The 20,368-nt window shown below is 54.7% G+C and overlaps 1 protein-coding gene across 1 annotated transcript; it reads right to left on the reverse strand.

The window, feature by feature from the left end:
* Positions 1-8,063: 8,063 nt before the first annotated feature.
* Positions 8,064-9,107, reverse strand: LOC135314927 (inositol 1,4,5-trisphosphate receptor-interacting protein-like 1). Its single transcript, XM_064459982.1, has one exon. It carries the CDS (start codon positions 9,105-9,107, stop codon positions 8,064-8,066), a length of 1,044 nt encoding a protein of 347 aa, XP_064316052.1.
* Between the last annotated feature and the right edge of the window lie 11,261 nt (positions 9,108-20,368).

Genomic DNA, 20,368 nt, shown 5'->3' on the forward strand with positions numbered 1-20,368 from the left:
AACCCACGTAGTGACATCCAGTGGCAATGGAGTGCAGGGAGCATTTCCTGCCTGTGACATGACACGCTGAGACAGGGTTTTCTTATGCCGAGTCCTGCTCTTGCTCCTTTCCACTCCCATCACGCCCACAGTTCAGCCATTTCCTTTTTCTACATATGGTGTTAGCTATCTTGCTTCGTCCTTGTGCATTCCCTGTCCTTTGGCAGATTATAGCCTGAAATTAACTCCAGTTTAATGGAAAAGGTTATCAGTTGCCATGGAAATGCCTTACCATGTGATTGTGGTTGTACTTCCTGTTGTGCTTAGGGCTGAAACCATTAGACGAGCCTTGTTTTTACACTTGCTTACAGTTCTATAGATATCTGTTACTCAAAACTGCGGACAGAATGTTCAGTCTTCTAACACAGGTCATTTTGGTTTTTATGCTGTGATCTTATGCCAAGCTGTTAAACACTTATGCTAAAGCTTTCTGCAACAGACGTCCTCGGACTTCCTGGTTTGTTATTTAAGAACTGCAAAGCCAAATTCCTGCTGATAACTATTAACTGTCAAGGAAATAGGTTGATTTCCATGAACAAAGAGAATGCTGAAGCTGGTCGCTTGCCTTTGCTGGCTGGCTGATACTGAGATAAGAGCTCTAGGATGCAGGAGGTATGGGCCGCTGTGCCAGGCAGCCTAGCACGGAAAACTGCCCAATGCTGGGTGACTCCTGGCCTCAGTGTTAGCGACTGTAAACAGCACCTCCTTTTCCTCAGGGGTATACCTGCCACCACTAATAGCTCATCTGGGGATCTGTGCTGGCTCTTTCTTTGTTCATCGTATACATTAGGGATTCCAGTAATGCAGTTGATTGGTAATAAAGTAATAAATTAATGAAGTAATTTCCCCTAATCGAGTCACTGTTTTGCCAGTGGTGGTAATTGCTGAGTGATCTCCCTGTCTTTATCGAAAAGCACTGCATTTTGTTGTAATTTTCTCCTCCTGCAGTGATGTGGAGTGGAAATGATTGAGCGGTTTGGTGAGACCTGGTGCCCAGCTGTGCTCAACCACTGACAGTATCCATGGCACATGTCACCGGATCTTAGGTTTGGTGAGGGTTTCAGGGGTCTTTTGTCTGCTTTGTAAGGGGAGCCATTGGGCTATCAAGCTATGGATGCTTGAAGCAGCTGTGAGTTGCTGCTCCGGGGTGGGGCTGAGGGGCGGGGCTGGCCGGCGGGCGTGCCCGTGATGCGCTCTGGCGCCTGTGACAGCAGAGGGGACGAGTCACAATGGGGGCGGTTATCAGGGGCGCCAGCAGGACGCCCTGCCCCAGTACAGCCTGGGCCAGCGGTGAGTGCGCACGCAGGCAGAGGCTGGGCTGGACGAGGGCCGGGGCAGAAGCGCGCGCCCCCGGTGGGGTGGGTTCTCACCCTGCATCGAGGGCACAGCCGCTCGTGGGAGCGCCTTGGGCAGGGCACGGTGATGCCGCTGCCGCGGGTGGGCGCAGGCCTTGCTGCCTCCCAGCTGCCTTGCCCCCTCTCCTCCCTGCCCCCAGCTCCCCCCGCCACCACCTCCCTCCCTTCCAGCCACACTCAACCCCTTCTCTCCCTCCTCCCGCAGGCCATGGCTGCCACAGAATTCCTCATCCGGGTTCTGCTAGGGACCATTTGGTACCCGCAGAAGGTCGGTGATGAGCTGGATGAGGCCACGCGTGAGCGCATGCAGCAACGTGCGCAGCTGCTGAGCCTGGAGATGTCTCGGCTGCTGCAGGAGCTGGAGCAGAGCAGCCAGGAGCAGAGCAATGTGGCCTGGGGAGCTCTGCTCTTTGCTGCCTTGCAGCAGCGACAGTTCTGGGCCATTGCTGGAGTCCTGGTCCTGCTCTTTGGGCTCTGGTGGTGGCTCAGCAGAAGGAGCCATGAGACCGACACATGCAGCAAGAAAGGCAGTTGCAGAAAGAAGGGGCACAGGCAGGAGCAAGAAGGAAAACCCAGTGTTGCTCTGGATGTGGGCAGAATTTTGGCGGAGCGCCTTCTGGACGTGCCAGAATCATTTGTCATGGTGGAGGAGCTGGTGGATGAACTTCTGCGTACCTGCCGAAGACTCTGCAGGAATAGTTTCATGCCGCGACTGATGCCAGCCATTGGGGAGGGTAGTTTCTGCCAAGGCTGGAGTCCCCGTGAGGATGACGCCGTCTACCGCCTGCTCGTGCCCCTGCAGGCCCCCCACGGGCACGCCTTCCACCTCGAGCTGGGCACTGATGAGGAGATGCCGGCAAGGAACTCCCGCCTCCGCGTGGAGCTGGTGTGTACCTGCACGAGGGAGCGGCTGGTGAAGGACATGCTGTGCTTCCTCCACCACCCCAAGGAGGAGCTGAGGAGAAATCAGGGTCCCAGCCTGCTAGGCACCCTCTGCACCGGCCCCTACCTAGACGTGGAGAAAACCACACGTTGGTTCCAGACATTGGTACGTGCAGCCTGGCAGGTTTTGCCTCGGTCGCGACACAGCCGCCTCACAGTGCTGCCCTCCAGGCGCTCCTGCAAGCTCCGGGTTGTGGATGCTTCTGATAGTCTCCTCCTGATTGAGATGCTGTTTGGGGTGCAGCAAGGTGACTCGGACACCTTCCTGAGCATCGAGTAGGCAGAGGCCAGGCTTACCATCAGCGGGACGTGGCCAGAGAGCTGTGCTATGGCAGAGGTGCACATCTTCACGCACAGGGCCAGGCGTGGCGGCACTCCCCGGGGAGCTGGTCCTGCAGAACCAAGCACGCTGGACACGGAGAACACACAGCTCCGTCAGCTGTGGGAATTGCTGCTGCGCCTTTCCTGCGCAGAAGAAGCACGCCCTGGGGAGTGGGGCCCCATGCAGCTGAAGGGGCCGTTGCAAGGAGGCTTGCGACAGAGACACCCGTTGCCTGCTGGACGGTGACTGCCCTTCCTCTGTGAGAGACACTGTCCCCTCCGGGACCTTTACTCTGTGCCAAGGTGCCAATAAATCGTGTCTTTGAATAAACGCTGATTCTGCGAGTGTCTGTGCACCACTTTGTTGGGGAACATGGGCACGGGGTGCTCCCTGCTCAGCTGGCGCAGTTAGAGAGCATTTTGCAGAAGAGCTGATGCAGTGGGCTCTGGTTTCGCTGATTGTTTAACTATGGCCCGCCCTGTCCGTGCTCCTGCCATGGGCCTCATCCTGCAGAAGGGCTTTGGGAAATGAAAGCCTGCCACAGCATCTGAGATACTGCTTCGCAAATGCCTCTGTAGATGAGAATGGGTAGGTATTGGATAGGTAGAATATGTCTGGACCTATTGTATAAATATAATGAGGTAGCCGGCTACGTTATGCTTGATTTGTGGAAAACCACCGAGCAGCCAGGCTTGCGCAACCCTGAAGTAAATTAGCAATGTCTCTCCTGAGGGTGTGATTATCGACTCGTTGCACACCGGGCAGCGAATCCGCTTTTCGGACAACATCTGTGCGCCTGACGGCCTTGGGCTGCGCGCGGGAGGCCCTGGCCAGCAGGCAGCAGGTCTTGGGAGAGTTGGGCGGTGCTGGCTGTCCCCGCAACCGCTTCCAACCTTTGGAAGTGCTAGGAAACTTTTGCAACTGTCCCGCACCGACTCAGGAGAGAGGCTAGGGTGCAAAGTACAGAATTACAAGAGAAATTCTTTATTCATGCGCATGAGGTGTCCCATGCAAACTGGGGCACTCCAAACGTGGTTTTACACGAGGTTCTTATACCTTTCTCTAGCATTCAGGCACAACGTGATTTGACCAAGCGCTACTTAACACGCACATACTACTATTTTGCAAAGCAGCCGTCGTTCTGTGGCATCACCATCCACCTGTTCTTTCTGGATCTAAACGACCCTGGAGTTGGTCTTGCTACAGGTACTTATCTATGACGCCAGCTAACGGGAGGCTTTCACAGAGGTGTTTGTTAGAGGGGCTTGGATGCAGATGTGACCGTGTGGGATTGGAGAATTCAGAGCACGGGAGTAACGGACAGCATCCAGGAACTTCAAGCGGGCAAAGTTGAGCCATCACCTGCATTAGAACCGGTGCCACCAGGAAAGCACGTCAGGTATTAGCAATTGGAGATTCTATGAGTGTGGCGAAACACTGGAACAGGTTGCCCAGAGAGGTGGTAGATGCCCCACCCCTGGAAACATTCAAGGTCAGGTTGGACAGGGCGCCGAGCAACCTGACCCAGTGGAAGATGTGTGGAATAATCGGTGGGGGTGACTTAGAAATTAAACTTATGTTTTTAGAAAAGGTACAGCATGGAAGAGTCTTGCAGGGTAGCGTGCGGCTGACAGGTGAGCAATCCATTCCATGGAAGTCCCCTAGGCTCGTAACCTTAGATGTCAGCGATGCCAGGAGAACTTGGTGTTCTGACTCTAGGAGGATTTGTCCGGAGGGTGGAACGGTGTGGAGACACCATGGCCAGGCTCCGTGACCACGGAGCTGGTACACTGCACATTTGCCCAGGCTCCGTGACCACGGAGCTGGTACACTGCACGTTTGCTACCCCGAGCCAACAGTCTGTCATGGTTTTGACAAAATGCTGTCCTTTTTATCATTATAATACCAAAACACACCTCCGTCCCAAAAGCTACTGCTACAAAAGTTTGCGGATACTATCCTTCAAGGTCCGAGCCTCCCCGTAAGAGGAAGCGGCGTATCCAGAAAGTTCCCAAAATAAAACTCAATAGCAACAAAGTCACTATTAAGCAGGCATTCTTTATTACAGCGCTGGGCAGCACTGGGGATTGCTCCACCACGAGTGCTCCAGTGATTCGGTAAACTTCCACAGATTATTATGCTATAAAGTCATGCATAGTCATAAGGTTCCCGAGGATTCATTAACGTATGGAAAAGTTCAATCCGCGTGCATAGTTGTCTTTTTAGTGGTCTTCGGGGGTCCTCCAGTGGTCTCCGATGGTCTTCCTCACCTGTCCGATGGTTGAACTTTGGGTTTCCTTTGCCTATATATAGTCACTGAATCATCTCATCAGTCCTTTGGCCTTGGACTATCACAAGAGGCTGATGCTTATCTCGGCACTGATGTCCCGAGTCTATGTTATCGATGAATTTACGAGCTTAGTCAAGGTCCTTTTAATCCTATCAGGCACCAAGTGGCATTCTTCAAATACCTAACACTATCTTTGCAAGGGAGGAAGCCACAAGACAAGAAGGATGCGTACAATTAGGTCTGAGTCAGGGACTGTCAGGGGTTTAGTCCTTTCACTACCTGCCTCTAAGATGCAACCACCCCTCACTGGGCAAAGCAAGGGAATTTTACACCAATCATAATAAAGGTGCGTATGACTAGAGTCACTCAAGCTCCACCTGAAAGGTAAAAAATAGTATAAATTAGGTTAAGGGAAAAAGGGTGTTGGGGAAGATACCATCGCGTACCACTCTGACTGATGTGCTGAGTACAGCGGAGCACGTCTGAAATATCTTTACGCTAATGCGCACAGCAGGAGGAATAAAGAAGAGGAGCTAGAAGCTTTGGCCCAGTCCCAGAGCTAGAACGTCATCGGCGTACGCAAAAGCTGGTGGGATGAGTCCTGTGACTGGTGTGCCGTGACGTGGCAGACGCTTACGGGCTCTTCAGGAGAGAGAGGCAGGGCAGGCGAGGCGGAGGGGTTGATTCAGGGAATGCATAGTTAAACGTCACCAATGCAATCTAGTGTAGCGCAACAAATGTTGGGGCCCGGAGCCAAAACTCAGCCAGGATAACGAGGTAGCCTTGGGCTGTAAGGTAACAGGCAGAGCTTGCATGATGACGGAAACTTGTTGCTTTGGGGGAGTCAGAGGGGCGTCAGGACAAGAAGCGCCTAAACAAAGTTATAAGGACGCTGCAGAACTACCAAACTCCTGTCTGGAAACCACCCCGTGATCCCTGAGGTTCCCCTCAGAAGCACCCGGGACAAACAGGCAACAGCCTCAGACTGCCACTGCTGTAAGGGGCCTCAGGCAAGAATGCACCCAAGGATGTAATCTTCCCAAGCCTGATGGGGAACATCCTGGGGGGGATGCAAACAACCTAGCAGCAGGTGCCACTCAAAACCAAGACAAAAGGAGCTAAGGACATCTCCATCTAGATAAGAGTCAGAACACCCGTTGAAACCAACACCCCTTGCAATACACTGGCAAGATTACTGGATGGGCCAACTCATGACCGACCATATGTGGAAGAAGGGACTTAAAATGCATGCGTAATTAAGAGGCAAGTATTATAATTAGTGCCAGGAAATCTAATGCGTATGTATATAACTGAGCAATATAAGCTTTGTCCATCAGGACTTGCAGTGTGCAAGTCAGGAGGAGCGACGCCCCTTGCACCCAGGGCTGCAATAAACCTACCTGCTTTATAACTCTCCGTGAGTTGTAGAGTTTGTTTCCGCACCTCAGGGTAGCACTGGGTGGAAAGGAGGGGCTGGACTGTGCACAGGGCTTGCAGCTGGGGACGGCATGGTTGAGAGCCGCCGCCTAAGGGTGAAGGGGAAAGCAAATAAAGCGGATGCTTTTGTGGCAGCCTACCACTGACCATCCAGCCAGGGCGATGCCACCGATGAATTATTGGACTAGGAAGTAAGGGATATCTCTGGATCAACTGCCCTCTTCCTTATGGGTGGTTTGAACTTCCCAGGCGTCAACTGGGAATATCGTACAGTGGATGCAAACAGGTCCAGGAAATTCCTGAAGCACACTGAAGATAACTTCTTGGTTATCTTAGCAGGTGCTAAGGGGGCCGACCAGGAAAGGTGCCCTCCTAGATTTGTTGCTTGTAAAGAAAGAGGGAGTGGTGGGCAACGTGGTGATTGGTGGCTGTCTTGGTCACTGGTTACAGTGACCACGAAGTAATGGAGTTCCCAGGCGTTGGCGATAGAGGAAAGCTGCCAGCAGAACTTGGAGCCTGGATGCGGGGAGAGGTGACTTGGGGCTGCTGAAGCAGCTAGTTAGTAAGGTTCCCTGGGAATCTGCTTTCACGGGTATTGGCTGTCCATGGATGCTGGCCACTTTGTAAGAGCCATCTCTTAAGAGCGCAGGAGCAGGCAATTCCAAGGTGTCAGAAGTCAAGCAAGTGGGGCAGAGGGCCGGCTTGGCTGAACAGGGATCCTCTTCAAGAACATAGGTGGAGAAGGAAAGTGTACGGACACTGGAGGCAAGGAAAGAGAGGCGACACAGGAAGACGACAGAGATGGGGCTTGCCACTGTAGGGGGAAAATCTGTGCAGCCAAAGCTCCGTTAGAGTTCAAGCTGGCCAGCACTAGGACATGAGGAAATGGACTGACGCTGCGTCAGGGGAATTTCAGATTGGACATTAGGAAAAGGTTCTTCACTAAGAGGGTGGCTGGTCACTGGAACAGGCTCCCCGGGGAAGCGGTCACGGCAGCAAGCCTGCCAGAGTTCAAGGGGCGTCTGGATGATGCTCTTTAGTCATATGACTTAGTTTTAGGTAGCCCTGCAAGGAGCAGGGAGTTGGACACAATGATCCTTATGGGTCCCTTCCAACTTGAGCTATTCTATGGCTCTTTGACAATAATCTGAGGGCCGCTGTACAAGGCTAGCAAGTTTCCTGGTAACCCAAGCCGCAGGGAGGTGAACGCTTCCTGTAAAGGCAGGTCTGCTCAGCAGAACAGGGCAGTAGTGAACGGATTCTTTGTTTTGCTTTACCTGGCCACGTAGCTTTTGCTGCTAAACTGTCCTCTCTCAACCCACAAGTCTTCCCCCTTTCACCCTGCTGATGCACTCAGCCTGCCCGCTGTTGGCAAGGGATTGAGCAGCTGCGTGATGCCAAGCTGCCTACTAGGATTAGCCTGCACCACCTGGGAAGGCAAGGCCCAATGAATCACTGAAACCAGAGGGCACTGCACCCGCTCTTCTGCAAAATGTTGGCCGACTGTGTGGCAGCTGAGCTGTCAGCACCCCATGCCCGCATTCCCCAGCAAAGTGATGCATGGAACCTCAGGGACGCAGCGCTTGTGTGTTCAACAAGTGATTTATTGGCATGTTGGCACCTCTGCCATAGCACAGCTCTCTGGCCACGTCCCGCTGATGGTAAGCCTGGCCTCTGCCTACTCGATGCTCAGGAAGGTGTCCGAGTCACCTTGCTTCACCCCAAACAGCATCTCAATCAGGAGGGGACTATCAGAAGCATCCACAACCCGGAGCTTGCAGGAGCGCCTGGAGGGCAGCACTGTGAGGCGGCTGTGTCGCGACCGAGGCAAAACCCGCCAGGCTGCACGTACCAATATCTGGAACCAGCGTGTGGTTTTCTCCACGTCTAGGTAGGGGCCGGTGCAGAGGGTGCCTAGCAGGCTGGGACCCTGATTTCTCCTCAGCTCCTCCTTGGGGTGGTGGAGGAAGCACAGCATGTCCTTCACCAGCCGCTCCCTCATGCAGGTACACACCAGCTCCACGCGGAGGCGGGAGTTCCTTGCCGGCATCTCCTCATCAGTGCCCAGCTCGAGGTGGAAGGCGTGCCCGCGGGGGGCCTGCAGGGGCACGAGCAGGCGGTAGACGGCGTCATCCTCACGGGGACTCCAGCCTTGGCAGAAACTGCCCTCCCCAATGGCTGGCATCAGTCGCGGCATGAAACTATTCCTGCAGAGTCTTCGGCAGGTACGCAGAAGTTCATCCACCAGCTCCTCCACCATGACAAATGATTCTGGCACGTCCAGAAGGCGCTCCGCCAAAATTCTGCCCATATCCAGAGCAACACTGGGTTTTTCTTCTTGCTCCTGCCTGTGCCCCTTCTTTCTGCAACTGCCTTTCTTGCTGCATGTGTCGGTCTCATGGCTCCTTCTGCTGAGCCACCACCAGAGCCCAAAGAGCAGGACCAGGACTCCAGCAATGGCCCAGAACTGTCGCTGCTGCAAGGCAGCAAAGAGCAGAGCTCCCCAGGTCATGACGCTTGGCTCTTGGCTCGTCTGAACCTGGCTCCTTTGCCTCTGGCTGCTCTGCTTCAGCTCCTGCAGCAGCCGAGACATCTCCAAGCTCAGCAGCTGCGCACGTTGCTGCATGCGCTCGCGCGTGGCCTCATCCAGCTCATCACCAACCTTCTGCGGGTACCAAATGGTCCCTAGCAGAACCCGGATGAGGAATTCTGTGGCAGCCATGGCCTGCGGGAGGAGGGAGAGAAGGGGTTGAGTGTGGCTGGAAGGGAGGGAGGTGGTGGCGGGGGGAGCTGGGGGCAGGGAGGAGAGGGGGCAAGGCAGCTGGGAGGCAGCAAGGCCTGCGCCCACCCGCGGCAGCGGCATCACCGTGCCCTGCCCAAGGCGCTCCCACGAGCGGCTGTGCCCTCGATGCAGGGTGAGAACCCACCCCACCGGGGGCGCGCGCTTCTGCCCCGGCCCTCGTCCAGCCCAGCCTCTGCCTGCGTGCGCACTCACCGCTGGCCCAGGCTGTACTGGGGCAGGGCGTCCTGCTGGCGCCCCTGATAACCGCCCCCATTGTGACTCGTCCCCTCTGCTGTCACAGGCGCCAGAGCGCATCACGGGCACGCCCGCCGGCCAGCCCCGCCCCTCGGCCCCACCCCGGAGCAGCAACTCACAGCTCCCCAGGCAGCCAGAGCCCTGACAGCCAGAAAGCGCAGACCCACCCGGCAGGACAAGGCCGGGTGACTCGATTTGGGGAAATTACTTTATTACCAATCAACTCGGTTCACTTGGGTAAGTCGATATCACGGTGGGCGCAGGCTTTTCCACCGACACCTTGATGACAGCTGTGATGCCCCTCCTGACCACCATACCCCTGTCAGGCTGGCGCAGGAGGGATTTCCTGCTGCGGCTGCAGGATACCATGAGATACCTGCGCTGCTGCCTGGAGGAGAATCGCCTTGACCACCTCTTCTTTGGCAATGAGAACATGCCCCAGGAGATCATCTTGCCCCCTGCCTTCCAAACAGCTGAACCCCTCAACCTTTCCCAGGAAGGAATGCTAGTTAATTAAAACAAATTGCTGGTTAGGGAAGCTCTTCTCTCACATTCCCCGTGACCTTGGGCCAGCTGGAGTGGTAGACCTATTCAATGCTGCTTTTTCCTCAAGAGGGATGTGGAGAAGTGGCTGTAAGGCGTCATCACTGTAGTTTGCAGTTGTGGGAAACCAACAGGTCCAGCTATCAAGCAGTGACACTTCTCCACGGCTCTTAAATTGACAGGAGGGCTTCTGGTGGTCCAGTTCAACCTTCCTTTGGGACTGCCCCACGGCCACTTAATCTGTAGCTTTCAGGTACCGCAACAACAGGATCTATTAGGGTGCAGAGGATTGTGGGGGGTTGGGGTGCAGTTTCCTGGGAAGGACTTACAGCAGAACCTAGGCATCATGGCACTCTGGACACTTGTGCCAGGGTACAGCGAGGGCCAGCCGCTCCCTCAGGGCCTGGAAGTCAGGAGCTGAGTGTGCTAAGACAAAGGCCTGTCCCACCACCTCCACCCAGGTAGTGGGGCAGGCCTGGAGACCCTTGGCAGGTTCACTCATGCCTGCAGATCATCAAGCAGGTTCACGGTGATGAGGCAGGATGAGTTCAGGCCAGGAAGTCAACCTGCAGCTCAGGGCTGTGGGGACAAGGCCAGGCCGAGGCCAGGCTGGGATAGTGGCCCACTGGTGGGCCTGGCTCAACGGAGCCCATGGCCAGGCCAGGCAAGGCTGGGGGAAGCTGGAAACTGACAACCTGAAGTGTCGCTCTGACAGGGACTGACAGCCCTGGTTTGAGCTGCAGGGGGATTCTGGGCCATGGACAGGGCGGAGGGAAGGCCTGGGGGGGCTGGTCAGGGCCCTGGCAACCATGGAGGCAGCGTATCTCGTAAGCCAGTTAATTAATACTTTTTGCTCCTAAGCTAGGAGAGACCCATGACACCGTTTAGGGACCAGGGAAAGCGAAGCGATGCAGACTTCTTGCACGTGCATTATTTACACAGTCGATTGCAGGGAAACCCACATAGTGACATCCAGTGGCAATGGAGTGCAGGGAGCATTTCCTGCCTGTGACATGACACGCTGAGACAGGGTTTTCTTATGCCGAGTCCTGCTCTTGCTCCTTTCCACTCCCATCACGCCCACAGTTCAGCCATTTCCTTTTTCTACATATGGTGTTAGCTATCTTGCTTCGTCCTTGTGCATTCCCTGTCCTTTGGCAGATTATAGCCTGAAATTAACTCCAGTTTAATGGAAAAGGTTATCAGTTGCCATGGAAATGCCTTACCATGTGATTGTGGTTGTACTTCCTGTTGTGCTTAGGGCTGAAACCATTAGACGAGCCTTGTTTTTACACTTGCTTACAGTTCTATAGATATCTGTTACTCAAAACTGCGGACAGAATGTTCAGTCTTCTAACACAGGTCATTTTGGTTTTTATGCTGTGATCTTATGCCAAGCTGTTAAACACTTATGCTAAAGCTTTCTGCAACAGACATCCTCAGACTTCCTGGTTTGTTATTTAAGAACTGCAAAGCCAAATTCCTGCTGGTAACTATTAACTGTCAAGGAAATAGGTTGATTTCCATGAACAAAGAGAATGCTGAAGCTGGTCGCTTGCCTTTGCTGGCTGGCTGATACTGAGATAAGAGCTCTAGGATGCAGGAGGTATGGGCCACTGTGCCAGGCAGCCTAGCACGGAAAACTGCCCAATGCTGGGTGACTCTTGGCCTCAGTGTTAGCGACTGTAAACAGCACCTCCTTTTCCTCAGGGGTATACCTGCCACCACTAATAGCTCATCTGGGGATCTGTGCTGGCTCTTTCTTTGTTCATCGTATACATTAGGGATTCCAGTAATGCAGTTGATTGGTAATAAAGTAATTGGTAATAAAGTAATAAATTAATGAAGTAATTTCCCCTAATCGAGTCACTGTTTTGCCAGTGGTGGTAATTGCTGAGTGATCTCCCTGTCTTTATCGAAAAGCACTGCATTTTGTTGTCATTTTCTCCTCCTGCAGTCATGTGGAGCGGCAATGATTGAGCGGTTTGGTGAGACCTGGTGCCCAGCTGTGCTCAACCACTGACAGTATCCATGGCACATGTCACCGGATCTTAGGTTTGGTGAGGGTTTCAGGGGTCTTTTGTCTGCTTTGTAAGGGGAACCATTGGGCTATCAAGCTATGGATGCTTGAAGCAGCTGTGAGTTGCTGCTCCGGGGTGGGGCCGAGGGGCGGGGCTGGCCGGCGGGCGTGCCCATGATGCGCTCTGGCGCCTGTGACAGCAGAGGGGACGAGTCACAATGGGGGCGGTTATCAGGGGCGCCAGCAGGACGCCCTGCCCCAGTACAGCCTGGGCCAGCGGTGAGTGCGCACGCAGGCAGAGGCTGGGCTGGACGAGGGCCGGGGCAGAAGCGCGCGCCCCCGGTGGGGTGGGTTCTCACCCTGCATCGAGGGCACAGCCGCTCGTGGGAGCGCCTTGGGCAGGGCACGGTGATGCCGCTGCCGCGGGTGGGCGCAGGCCTTGCTGCCTCCCAGCTGCCTTGCCCCCTCTCCTCCCTGCCCCCAGCTCCCCCCGCCACCACCTCCCTCCCTTCCAGCCACACTCAACCCCTTCTCTCCCTCCTCCCGCAGGCCATGGCTGCCACAGAATTCCTCATCCGGGTTCTGCTAGGGACCATTTGGTACCCGCAGAAGGTTGGTGATGAGCTGGATGAGGCCACGCGCGAGCGCATGCAGCAACGTGCGCAGCTGCTGAGCTTGGAGATGTCTCGGCTGCTGCAGGAGCTGAAGCAGAGCAGCCAGAGGCAAAGGAGCCAGGTTCAGACGAGCCAAGAGCCAAGCGTCATGACCTGGGGAGCTCTGCTCTTTGCTGCCTTGCAGCAGCGACAGTTCTGGGCCATTGCTGGAGTCCTGGTCCTGCTCTTTGGGCTCTGGTGGTGGCTCAGCAGAAGGAGCCATGAGACCGACACATGCAGCAAGAAAGGCAGTTGCAGAAAGAAGGGGCACAGGCAGGAGCAAGAAGGAAAACCCAGTGTTGCTCTGGATGTGGGCAGAATTTTGGCGGAGCGCCTTCTGGACGTGCCAGAATCATTTGTCATGGTGGAGGAGCTGGTGGATGAACTTCTGCGTACCTGCCGAAGACTCTGCAGGAATAGTTTCATGCCGCGACTGATGCCAGCCATTGGGGAGGGCAGTTTCTGCCAAGGCTGGAGTCCCCGTGAGGATGACGCCGTCTACCGCCTGCTCGTGCCCCTGCAGGCCCCCCGCGGGCACGCCTTCCACCTCGAGCTGGGCACTGATGAGGAGATGCCGGCAAGGAACTCCCGCCTCCGCGTGGAGCTGGTGTGTACCTGCACGAGGGAGCGGCTGGTGAAGGACATGCTGTGCTTCCTCCACCACCCCAAGGAGGAGCTGAGGAGAAATCAGGGTCCCAGCCTGCTAGGCACCCTCTGCACCGGCCCCTACCTAGACGTGGAGAAAACCACACGTTGGTTCCAGACATTGGTACGTGCTGCCTGGCAGGTTTTGCCTCGGTCGCGACACAGCCACCTCACAGTGCTGCCCTCCAGGCGCTCCTGCAAGCTCCGGGTTGTGGATGCTTCTGATAGTCTCCTCCTGATTGAGATGCTGTTTGGGGTGAAGCAAGGTGACTCGGACACCTTCCTGAGCATCGAGTAGGCAGAGGCCAGGCTTACCATCAGCGGGACGTGGCCAGAGAGCTGTGCTATGGCAGAGGTGCACATCTTCACGCACAGGGCCAGGCGTGGCGGCACTCCCCGGGGAGCTGGTCCTGCAGAACCAAGCACGCTGGACACGGAGAACACACAGCTCCGTCAGCTGTGGGAATTGCTGCTGCGCCTTTCCTGCGCAGAAGAAGCACGCCCTGGGGAGCGGGGCCCCATGCGGCTGAAGGGGCCGTTGCAAGGAGGCTTGCGACAGAGACACCCGTTGCCTGCTGGACGGTGACTGCCCTTCCTCTGTGAGAGACACTGTCCCCTCCGGGACCTTTACTCTGTGCCAAGGTGCCAATAAATCGTGTCTTTGAATAAACGCTGATTCTGCGAGTGTCTGTGCACCACTTTGTTGGGGAACATGGGCACGGGGTGCTCCCTGCTCAGCTGGCGCAGTTAGAGAGCATTTTGCAGAAGAGCTGATGCAGTGGGCTCTGGTTTCGCTGATTGTTTAACTATGGCCCGCCCTGTCCGTGCTCCTGCCATGGGCCTCATCCTGCAGAAGGGCTTTGGGAAATGAAAGCCTGCCACAGCATCTGAGATACTGCTTCGCAAATGCCTCTGTAGATGAGAATGGGTAGGTATTGGATAGGTAGAATATGTCTGGACCTATTGTATAAATATAATGAGGTAGCCGGCTACGTTATGCTTGATTTGTGGAAAACCACCGAGCAGCCAGGCTTGCGCAACCCTGAAGTAAATTAGCAATGTCTCTCCTGAGGGTGTGATTATCGACTCGTTGCACACCGGGCAGCGAATCCGCTTTTCGGACAACATCTGTGCGCCTGACGGCCTTGGGCTGCGCGCGGGAGGCCCTGGCCAGCAGGCAGCAGGTCTTGGGAGAGTTGGGCGGTGCTGGCTGTCCCCGCAACCGCTTCCAACCTTTGGAAGTGCTAGGAAACTTTTGCAACTGTCCCGCACCGACTCAGGAGAGAGGCTAGGGTGCAAAGTACAGAATTACAAGAGAAATTCTTTATTCATGCGCATGAGGTGTCCCATGCAAACTGGGGCACTCCAAACGTGGTTTTACACGAGGTTCTTATACCTTTCTCTAGCATTCAGGCACAACGTGATTTGACCAAGCGCTACTTAACACGCACATACTACTATTTTGCAAAGCAGCCGTCGTTCTGTGGCATCACCATCCACCTGTTCTTTCTGGATCTAAACGACCCTGGAGTTGGTCTTGCTACAGGTACTTATCTATGACGCCAGCTAACGGGAGGCTTTCACAGAGGTGTTTGTTAGAGGGGCTTGGATGCAGATGTGACCGTGTGGGATTGGAGAATTCAGAGCACGGGAGTAACGGACAGCATCCAGGAACTTCAAGCGGGCAAAGTTGAGCCATCACCTGCATTAGAACCGGTGCCACCAGGAAAGCACGTCAGGTATTAGCAATTGGAGATTCTATGAGTGTGGCGAAACACTGGAACAGGTTGCCCAGAGAGGTGGTAGATGCCCCACCCCTGGAAACATTCAAGGTCAGGTTGGACAGGGCGCCGAGCAACCTGACCCAGTGGAAGATGTGTGGAATAATCGGTGGGGGTGACTTAGAAATTAAACTTATGTTTTTAGAAAAGGTACAGCATGGAAGAGTCTTGCAGGGTAGCGTGCGGCTGACAGGTGAGCAATCCATTCCATGGAAGTCCCCTAGGCTCGTAACCTTAGATGTCAGCGATGCCAGGAGAACTTGGTGTTCTGACTCTAGGAGGATTTGTCCGGAGGGTGGAACGGTGTGGAGACACCATGGCCAGGCTCCGTGACCACGGAGCTGGTACACTGCACATTTGCCCAGGCTCCGTGACCACGGAGCTGGTACACTGCACATTTGCCCAGGCTCCGTGACCACGGAGCTGGTACACTGCACGTTTGCTACCCCGAGCCAACAGTCTGTCATGGTTTTGACAAAATGCTGTCCTTTTTATCATTATAATACCAAAACACACCTCCGTCCCAAAAGCTACTGCTACAAAAGTTTGCGGATACTATCCTTCAAGGTCCGAGCCTCCCCGTAAGAGGAAGCGGCGTATCCAGAAAGTTCCCAAAATAAAACTCAATAGCAACAAAGTCACTATTAAGCAGGCATTCTTTATTACAGCGCTGGGCAGCACTGGGGATTGCTCCACCATGAGTGCTCCAGTGATTCGGTAAACTTCCAAAGATTATTATGCTATAAAGTCATGCATAGTCATAAGGTTCCCGAGGATTCATTAACGTATGGAAAAGTTCAATCCGCGTGCATAGTTGTCTTTTTAGTGGTCTTCGGGGGTCCTCCAGTGGTCTCCGATGGTCTTCCTCACCTGTCCGATGGTTGAACTTTGGGTTTCCTTTGCCTATATATAGTCATTGAATTATCTCATCAGTCCTTTGGCCTTGGACTATCACAAGAGGCTGATGCTTATCTCGGCACTGATGTCCCGAGTCTATGTTATCGATGAATTTACGAGCTTAGTCAAGGTCCTTTTAATCCTATCAGGCACCAAGTGGCATTCTTCAAATACCTAACACTATCTTTGCAAGGGAGGAAGCCACAAGACAAGAAGGATGCGTACAATTAGGTCTGAGTCAGGGACTGTCAGGGGTTTAGTCCTTTCACTACCTGCCTCTAAGATGCAACCACCCCTCACTGGGCAAAGCAAGGGAATTTTACACCAATCATAATAAAGGTGCGTATGACTAGAGTCACTCAAGCTCCACCTGAAAGGTAAAAAATAGTATAAATTAGGTTAAGAGAAAAAGGGTGTTGGGGAAGATACCATCGCGTACCACTCTGACTGATGTGCTGAGTACAGCGGAGCACGTCTGAAATATCTTTACGCTAATGCGCACAGCAGGAGGAATAAAGAAGAGGAGCTAGAAGCTTTGGCCCAGTCCCAGAGCTAGAACGTCATCGGCGTACGCAAAAGCTGGTGGGATGAGTCCTGTGACTGGTGTGCTGTGACGTGGCAGACGCTTACGGGCTCTTCAGGAGAGAGAGGCAGGACAGGCGAGGCGGAGGGGTTGATTCAGGGAATGCACAGTTAAACGTCACCAATGCAATCTAGTGTAGCGCAACAAATGTTGGGGCCCGGAGCCAAAACTCAGCCAGGATAACGAGGTAGCCTTGGGCTGTAAGGTAACAGGCAGAGCTTGCACGATGACGGAAACTTGTTGCTTTGGGGGAGTCAGAGGGGCGTCAGGACAAGAAGCGCCTAAACAAAGTTATAAGGACGCTGCAGAACTACCAAACTCCTGTCTGGAAACCACCCCGTGATCCCTGAGGTTCCCCTCAGAAGCACCCGGGACAAACAGGCAACAGCCTCAGACTGCCACTGCTGTAAGGGGCCTCAGGCAAGAATGCACCCAAGGATGTAATCTTCCCAAGCCTGATGGGGAACATCCTGGGGGGGATGCAAACAACCTAGCAGCAGGTGCCACTCAAAACCAAGACAAAAGGAGCTAAGGACATCTCCATCTAGATAAGAGTCAGAACACCCGTTGAAACCAACACCCCTTGCAATACACTGGCAAGATTACTGGATGGGCCAACTCATGACCGACCATATGTGGAAGAAGGGACTTAAAATGCATGCGTAATTAAGAGGCAAGTATTATAATTAGTGCCAGGAAATCTAATGCGTATGTATATAACTGAGCAATATAAGCTTTGTCCATCAGGACTTGCAGTGTGCAAGTCAGGAGGAGCGACCCCCCTTGCACCCAGGGCTGCAATAAACCTACCTGCTTTATAACTCTCCGTGAGTTGTAGAGTTTGTTTCCGCGCCTCAGGGTAGCACTGGGTGGAAAGGAGGGGCTGGACTGTGCACAGGGCTTGCAGCTGGGGACGGCATGGTTGAGAGCCGCCGCCTAAGGGTGAAGGGGAAAGCAAATAAAGCGGATGCTTTTGTGGCAGCCTACCACTGACCATCCAGCCAGGGCGATGCCACCGATGAATTATTGGACTAGGAAGTAAGGGATATCTCTGGATCAACTGCCCTCTTCCTTATGGGTGGTTTGAACTTCCCAGGCGTCAACTGGGAATATCGTACAGTGGACGCAAACAGGTCCAGGAAATTCCTGAAGCACACTGAAGATAACTTCTTGGTTATCTTAGCAGGTGCTAAGGGGGCCGACCAGGAAAGGTGCCCTCCTAGATTTGTTGCTTGTAAAGAAAGAGGGAGTGGTGGGCAACGTGGTGATTGGTGGCTGTCTTGGTCACTGGTTACAGTGACCACGAAGTAATGGAGTTCCCAGGCGTTGGCGATAGAGGAAAGCTGCCAGCAGAACTTGGAGCCTGGATGCGGGGAGAGGTGACTTGGGGCTGCTGAAGCAGCTAGTTAGTAAGGTTCCCTGGGAATCTGCTTTCACGGGTATTGGCTGTCCATGGATGCTGGCCACTTTGTAAGAGCCATCTCTTAAGAGCGCAGGAGCAGGCAATTCCAAGGTGTCAGAAGTCAAGCAAGTGGGGCAGAGGGCCGGCTTGGCTGAACAGGGATCCTCTTCAAGAACATAGGTGGAGAAGGAAAGTGTACGGACACTGGAAGCAAGGAAAGAGAGGCGACACGGGAAGACGACAGAGATGGGGCTTGCCACTGTAGGGGGAAAATCTGTGCAGCCAAAGCTCCGTTAGAGTTCAAGCTGGCCAGCACTAGGACATGAGGAAATGGACTGACGCTGCGTCAGGGGAATTTCAGATTGGACATTAGGAAAAGGTTCTTCACTAAGAGGGTGGCTGGTCACTGGAACAGGCTCCCCGGGGAAGCGGTCACGGCAGCAAGCCTGCCAGAGTTCAAGGGGCGTCTGGATGATGCTCTTTAGTCATATGACTTAGTTTTAGGTAGCCCTGCAAGGAGCAGGGAGTTGGACACAATGATCCTTATGGGTCCCTTCCAACTTGAGCTATTCTATGGCTCTTTGACAATAATCTGAGGGCCGCTGTACAAGGCTAGCAAGTTTCCTGGTAACCCAAGCCGCAGGGAGGTGAACGCTTCCTGTAAAGGCAGGTCTGCTCAGCAGAACAGGGCAGTAGTGAACGGCTTCTTTGTTTTGCTTTACCTGGCCACGTAGCTTTTGCTGCTAAACTGTCCTCTCTCAACCCACAAGTCTTCCCCCTTTCACCCTGCTGATGCACTCAGCCTGCCCACTGTTGGCAAGGGATTGAGCAGCTGTGTGATGCCAAGCTGTACCTACTAGGATTAGCCTGCACCACCTGGGAAGGCAAGGCCCAATAAATCACTGAAACCAGAGGGCACTGCACCCGCTCTTCTGCAAAATGTTGGCCGACTGTGTGGCAGCTGAGCTGTCAGCACCCCATGCCCGCATTCCCCAGCAAAGTGATGCATAGAACCTCAGGGACGCAGCGCTTGTGTGTTCAACAAGTGATTTATTGGCATGTTGGCACCTCTGCCATAGCACAGCTCTCTGGCCACGTCCCGCTGATGGTAAGCCTGGCCTCTGCCTACTCGATGCTCAGGAAGGTGTCCGAGTCACCTTGCTTCACCCCAAACAGCATCTCAATCAGGAGGAGACTATCAGAAGCATCCACAACCCGGAGCTTGCAGGAGCGCCTGGAGGGCAGCACTGTGAGGCGGCTGTGTCGCGACCGAGGCAAAACCCGCCAGGCTGCACGTACCAATATCTGGAACCAGCGTGTGGTTTTCTCCACGTCTAGGTAGGGGCCGGTGCAGAGGGTGCCTAGCAGGCTGGGACCCTGATTTCTCCTCAGCTCCTCCTTGGGGTGGTGGAGGAAGCACAGCATGTCCTTCACCAGCCGCTCCCTCATGCAGGTACACACCAGCTCCACGCGGAGGCGGGAGTTCCTTGCCGGCATCTCCTCGTCAGTGCCCAGCTCGAGGTGGAAGGCGTGCCCGCGGGGGGCCTGCAGGGGCACGAGCAGGCGGTAGACGGCGTCATCCTCACGGGAACTCCAGCCTTGGCAGAAACTGCCCTCCCCAATGGCTGGCATCAGTCGCGGCATGAAACTATTCCTGCAGAGTCTTCGGCAGGTACGCAGAAGTTCATCCACCAGCTCCTCCACCATGACAAATGATTCTGGCACGTCCAGAAGGCGCTCCGCCAAAATTCTGCCCACATCCAGAGCAACACTGGGTTTTCCTTCTTGCTCCTGCCTGTGCCCCTTCTTTCTGCAACTGCCTTTCTTGCTGCATGTGTCGGTCTCATGGCTCCTTCTGCTGAGCCACCACCAGAGCCCAAAGAGCAGGACCAGGACTCCAGCAATGGCCCAGAACTGTCGCTGCTGCAAGGCAGCAAAGAGCAGAGCTCCCCAGGTCATGACGCTTGGCTCTTGGCTCGTCTGAACCTGGCTCCTTTGCCTCTGGCTGCTCTGCTTCAGCTCCTGCAGCAGCCGAGACATCTCCAAGCTCAGCAGCTGCGCACGTTGCTGCATGCGCTCGCGCGTGGCCTCATCCAGCTCATCACCAACCTTCTGCGGGTACCAAATGGTCCCTAGCAGAACCCGGATGAGGAATTCTGTGGCAGCCATGGCCTGCGGGAGGAGGGAGAGAAGGGGTTGAGTGTGGCTGGAAGGGAGGGAGGTGGTGGCGGGGGGAGCTGGGGGCAGGGAGGAGAGGGGGCAAGGCAGCTGGGAGGCAGCAAGGCCTGCGCCCACCCGCGGCAGCGGCATCACCGTGCCCTGCCCAAGGCGCTCCCACGAGCGGCTGTGCCCTCGATGCAGGGTGAGAACCCACCCCACCGGGGGCGCGCGCTTCTGCCCCGGCCCTCGTCCAGCCCAGCCT

This window comes from Phalacrocorax carbo, chromosome 9 (assembly GCF_963921805.1).
Source record: "Phalacrocorax carbo chromosome 9, bPhaCar2.1, whole genome shotgun sequence".
Taxonomy (NCBI): Eukaryota; Metazoa; Chordata; class Aves; order Suliformes; family Phalacrocoracidae; genus Phalacrocorax; species Phalacrocorax carbo.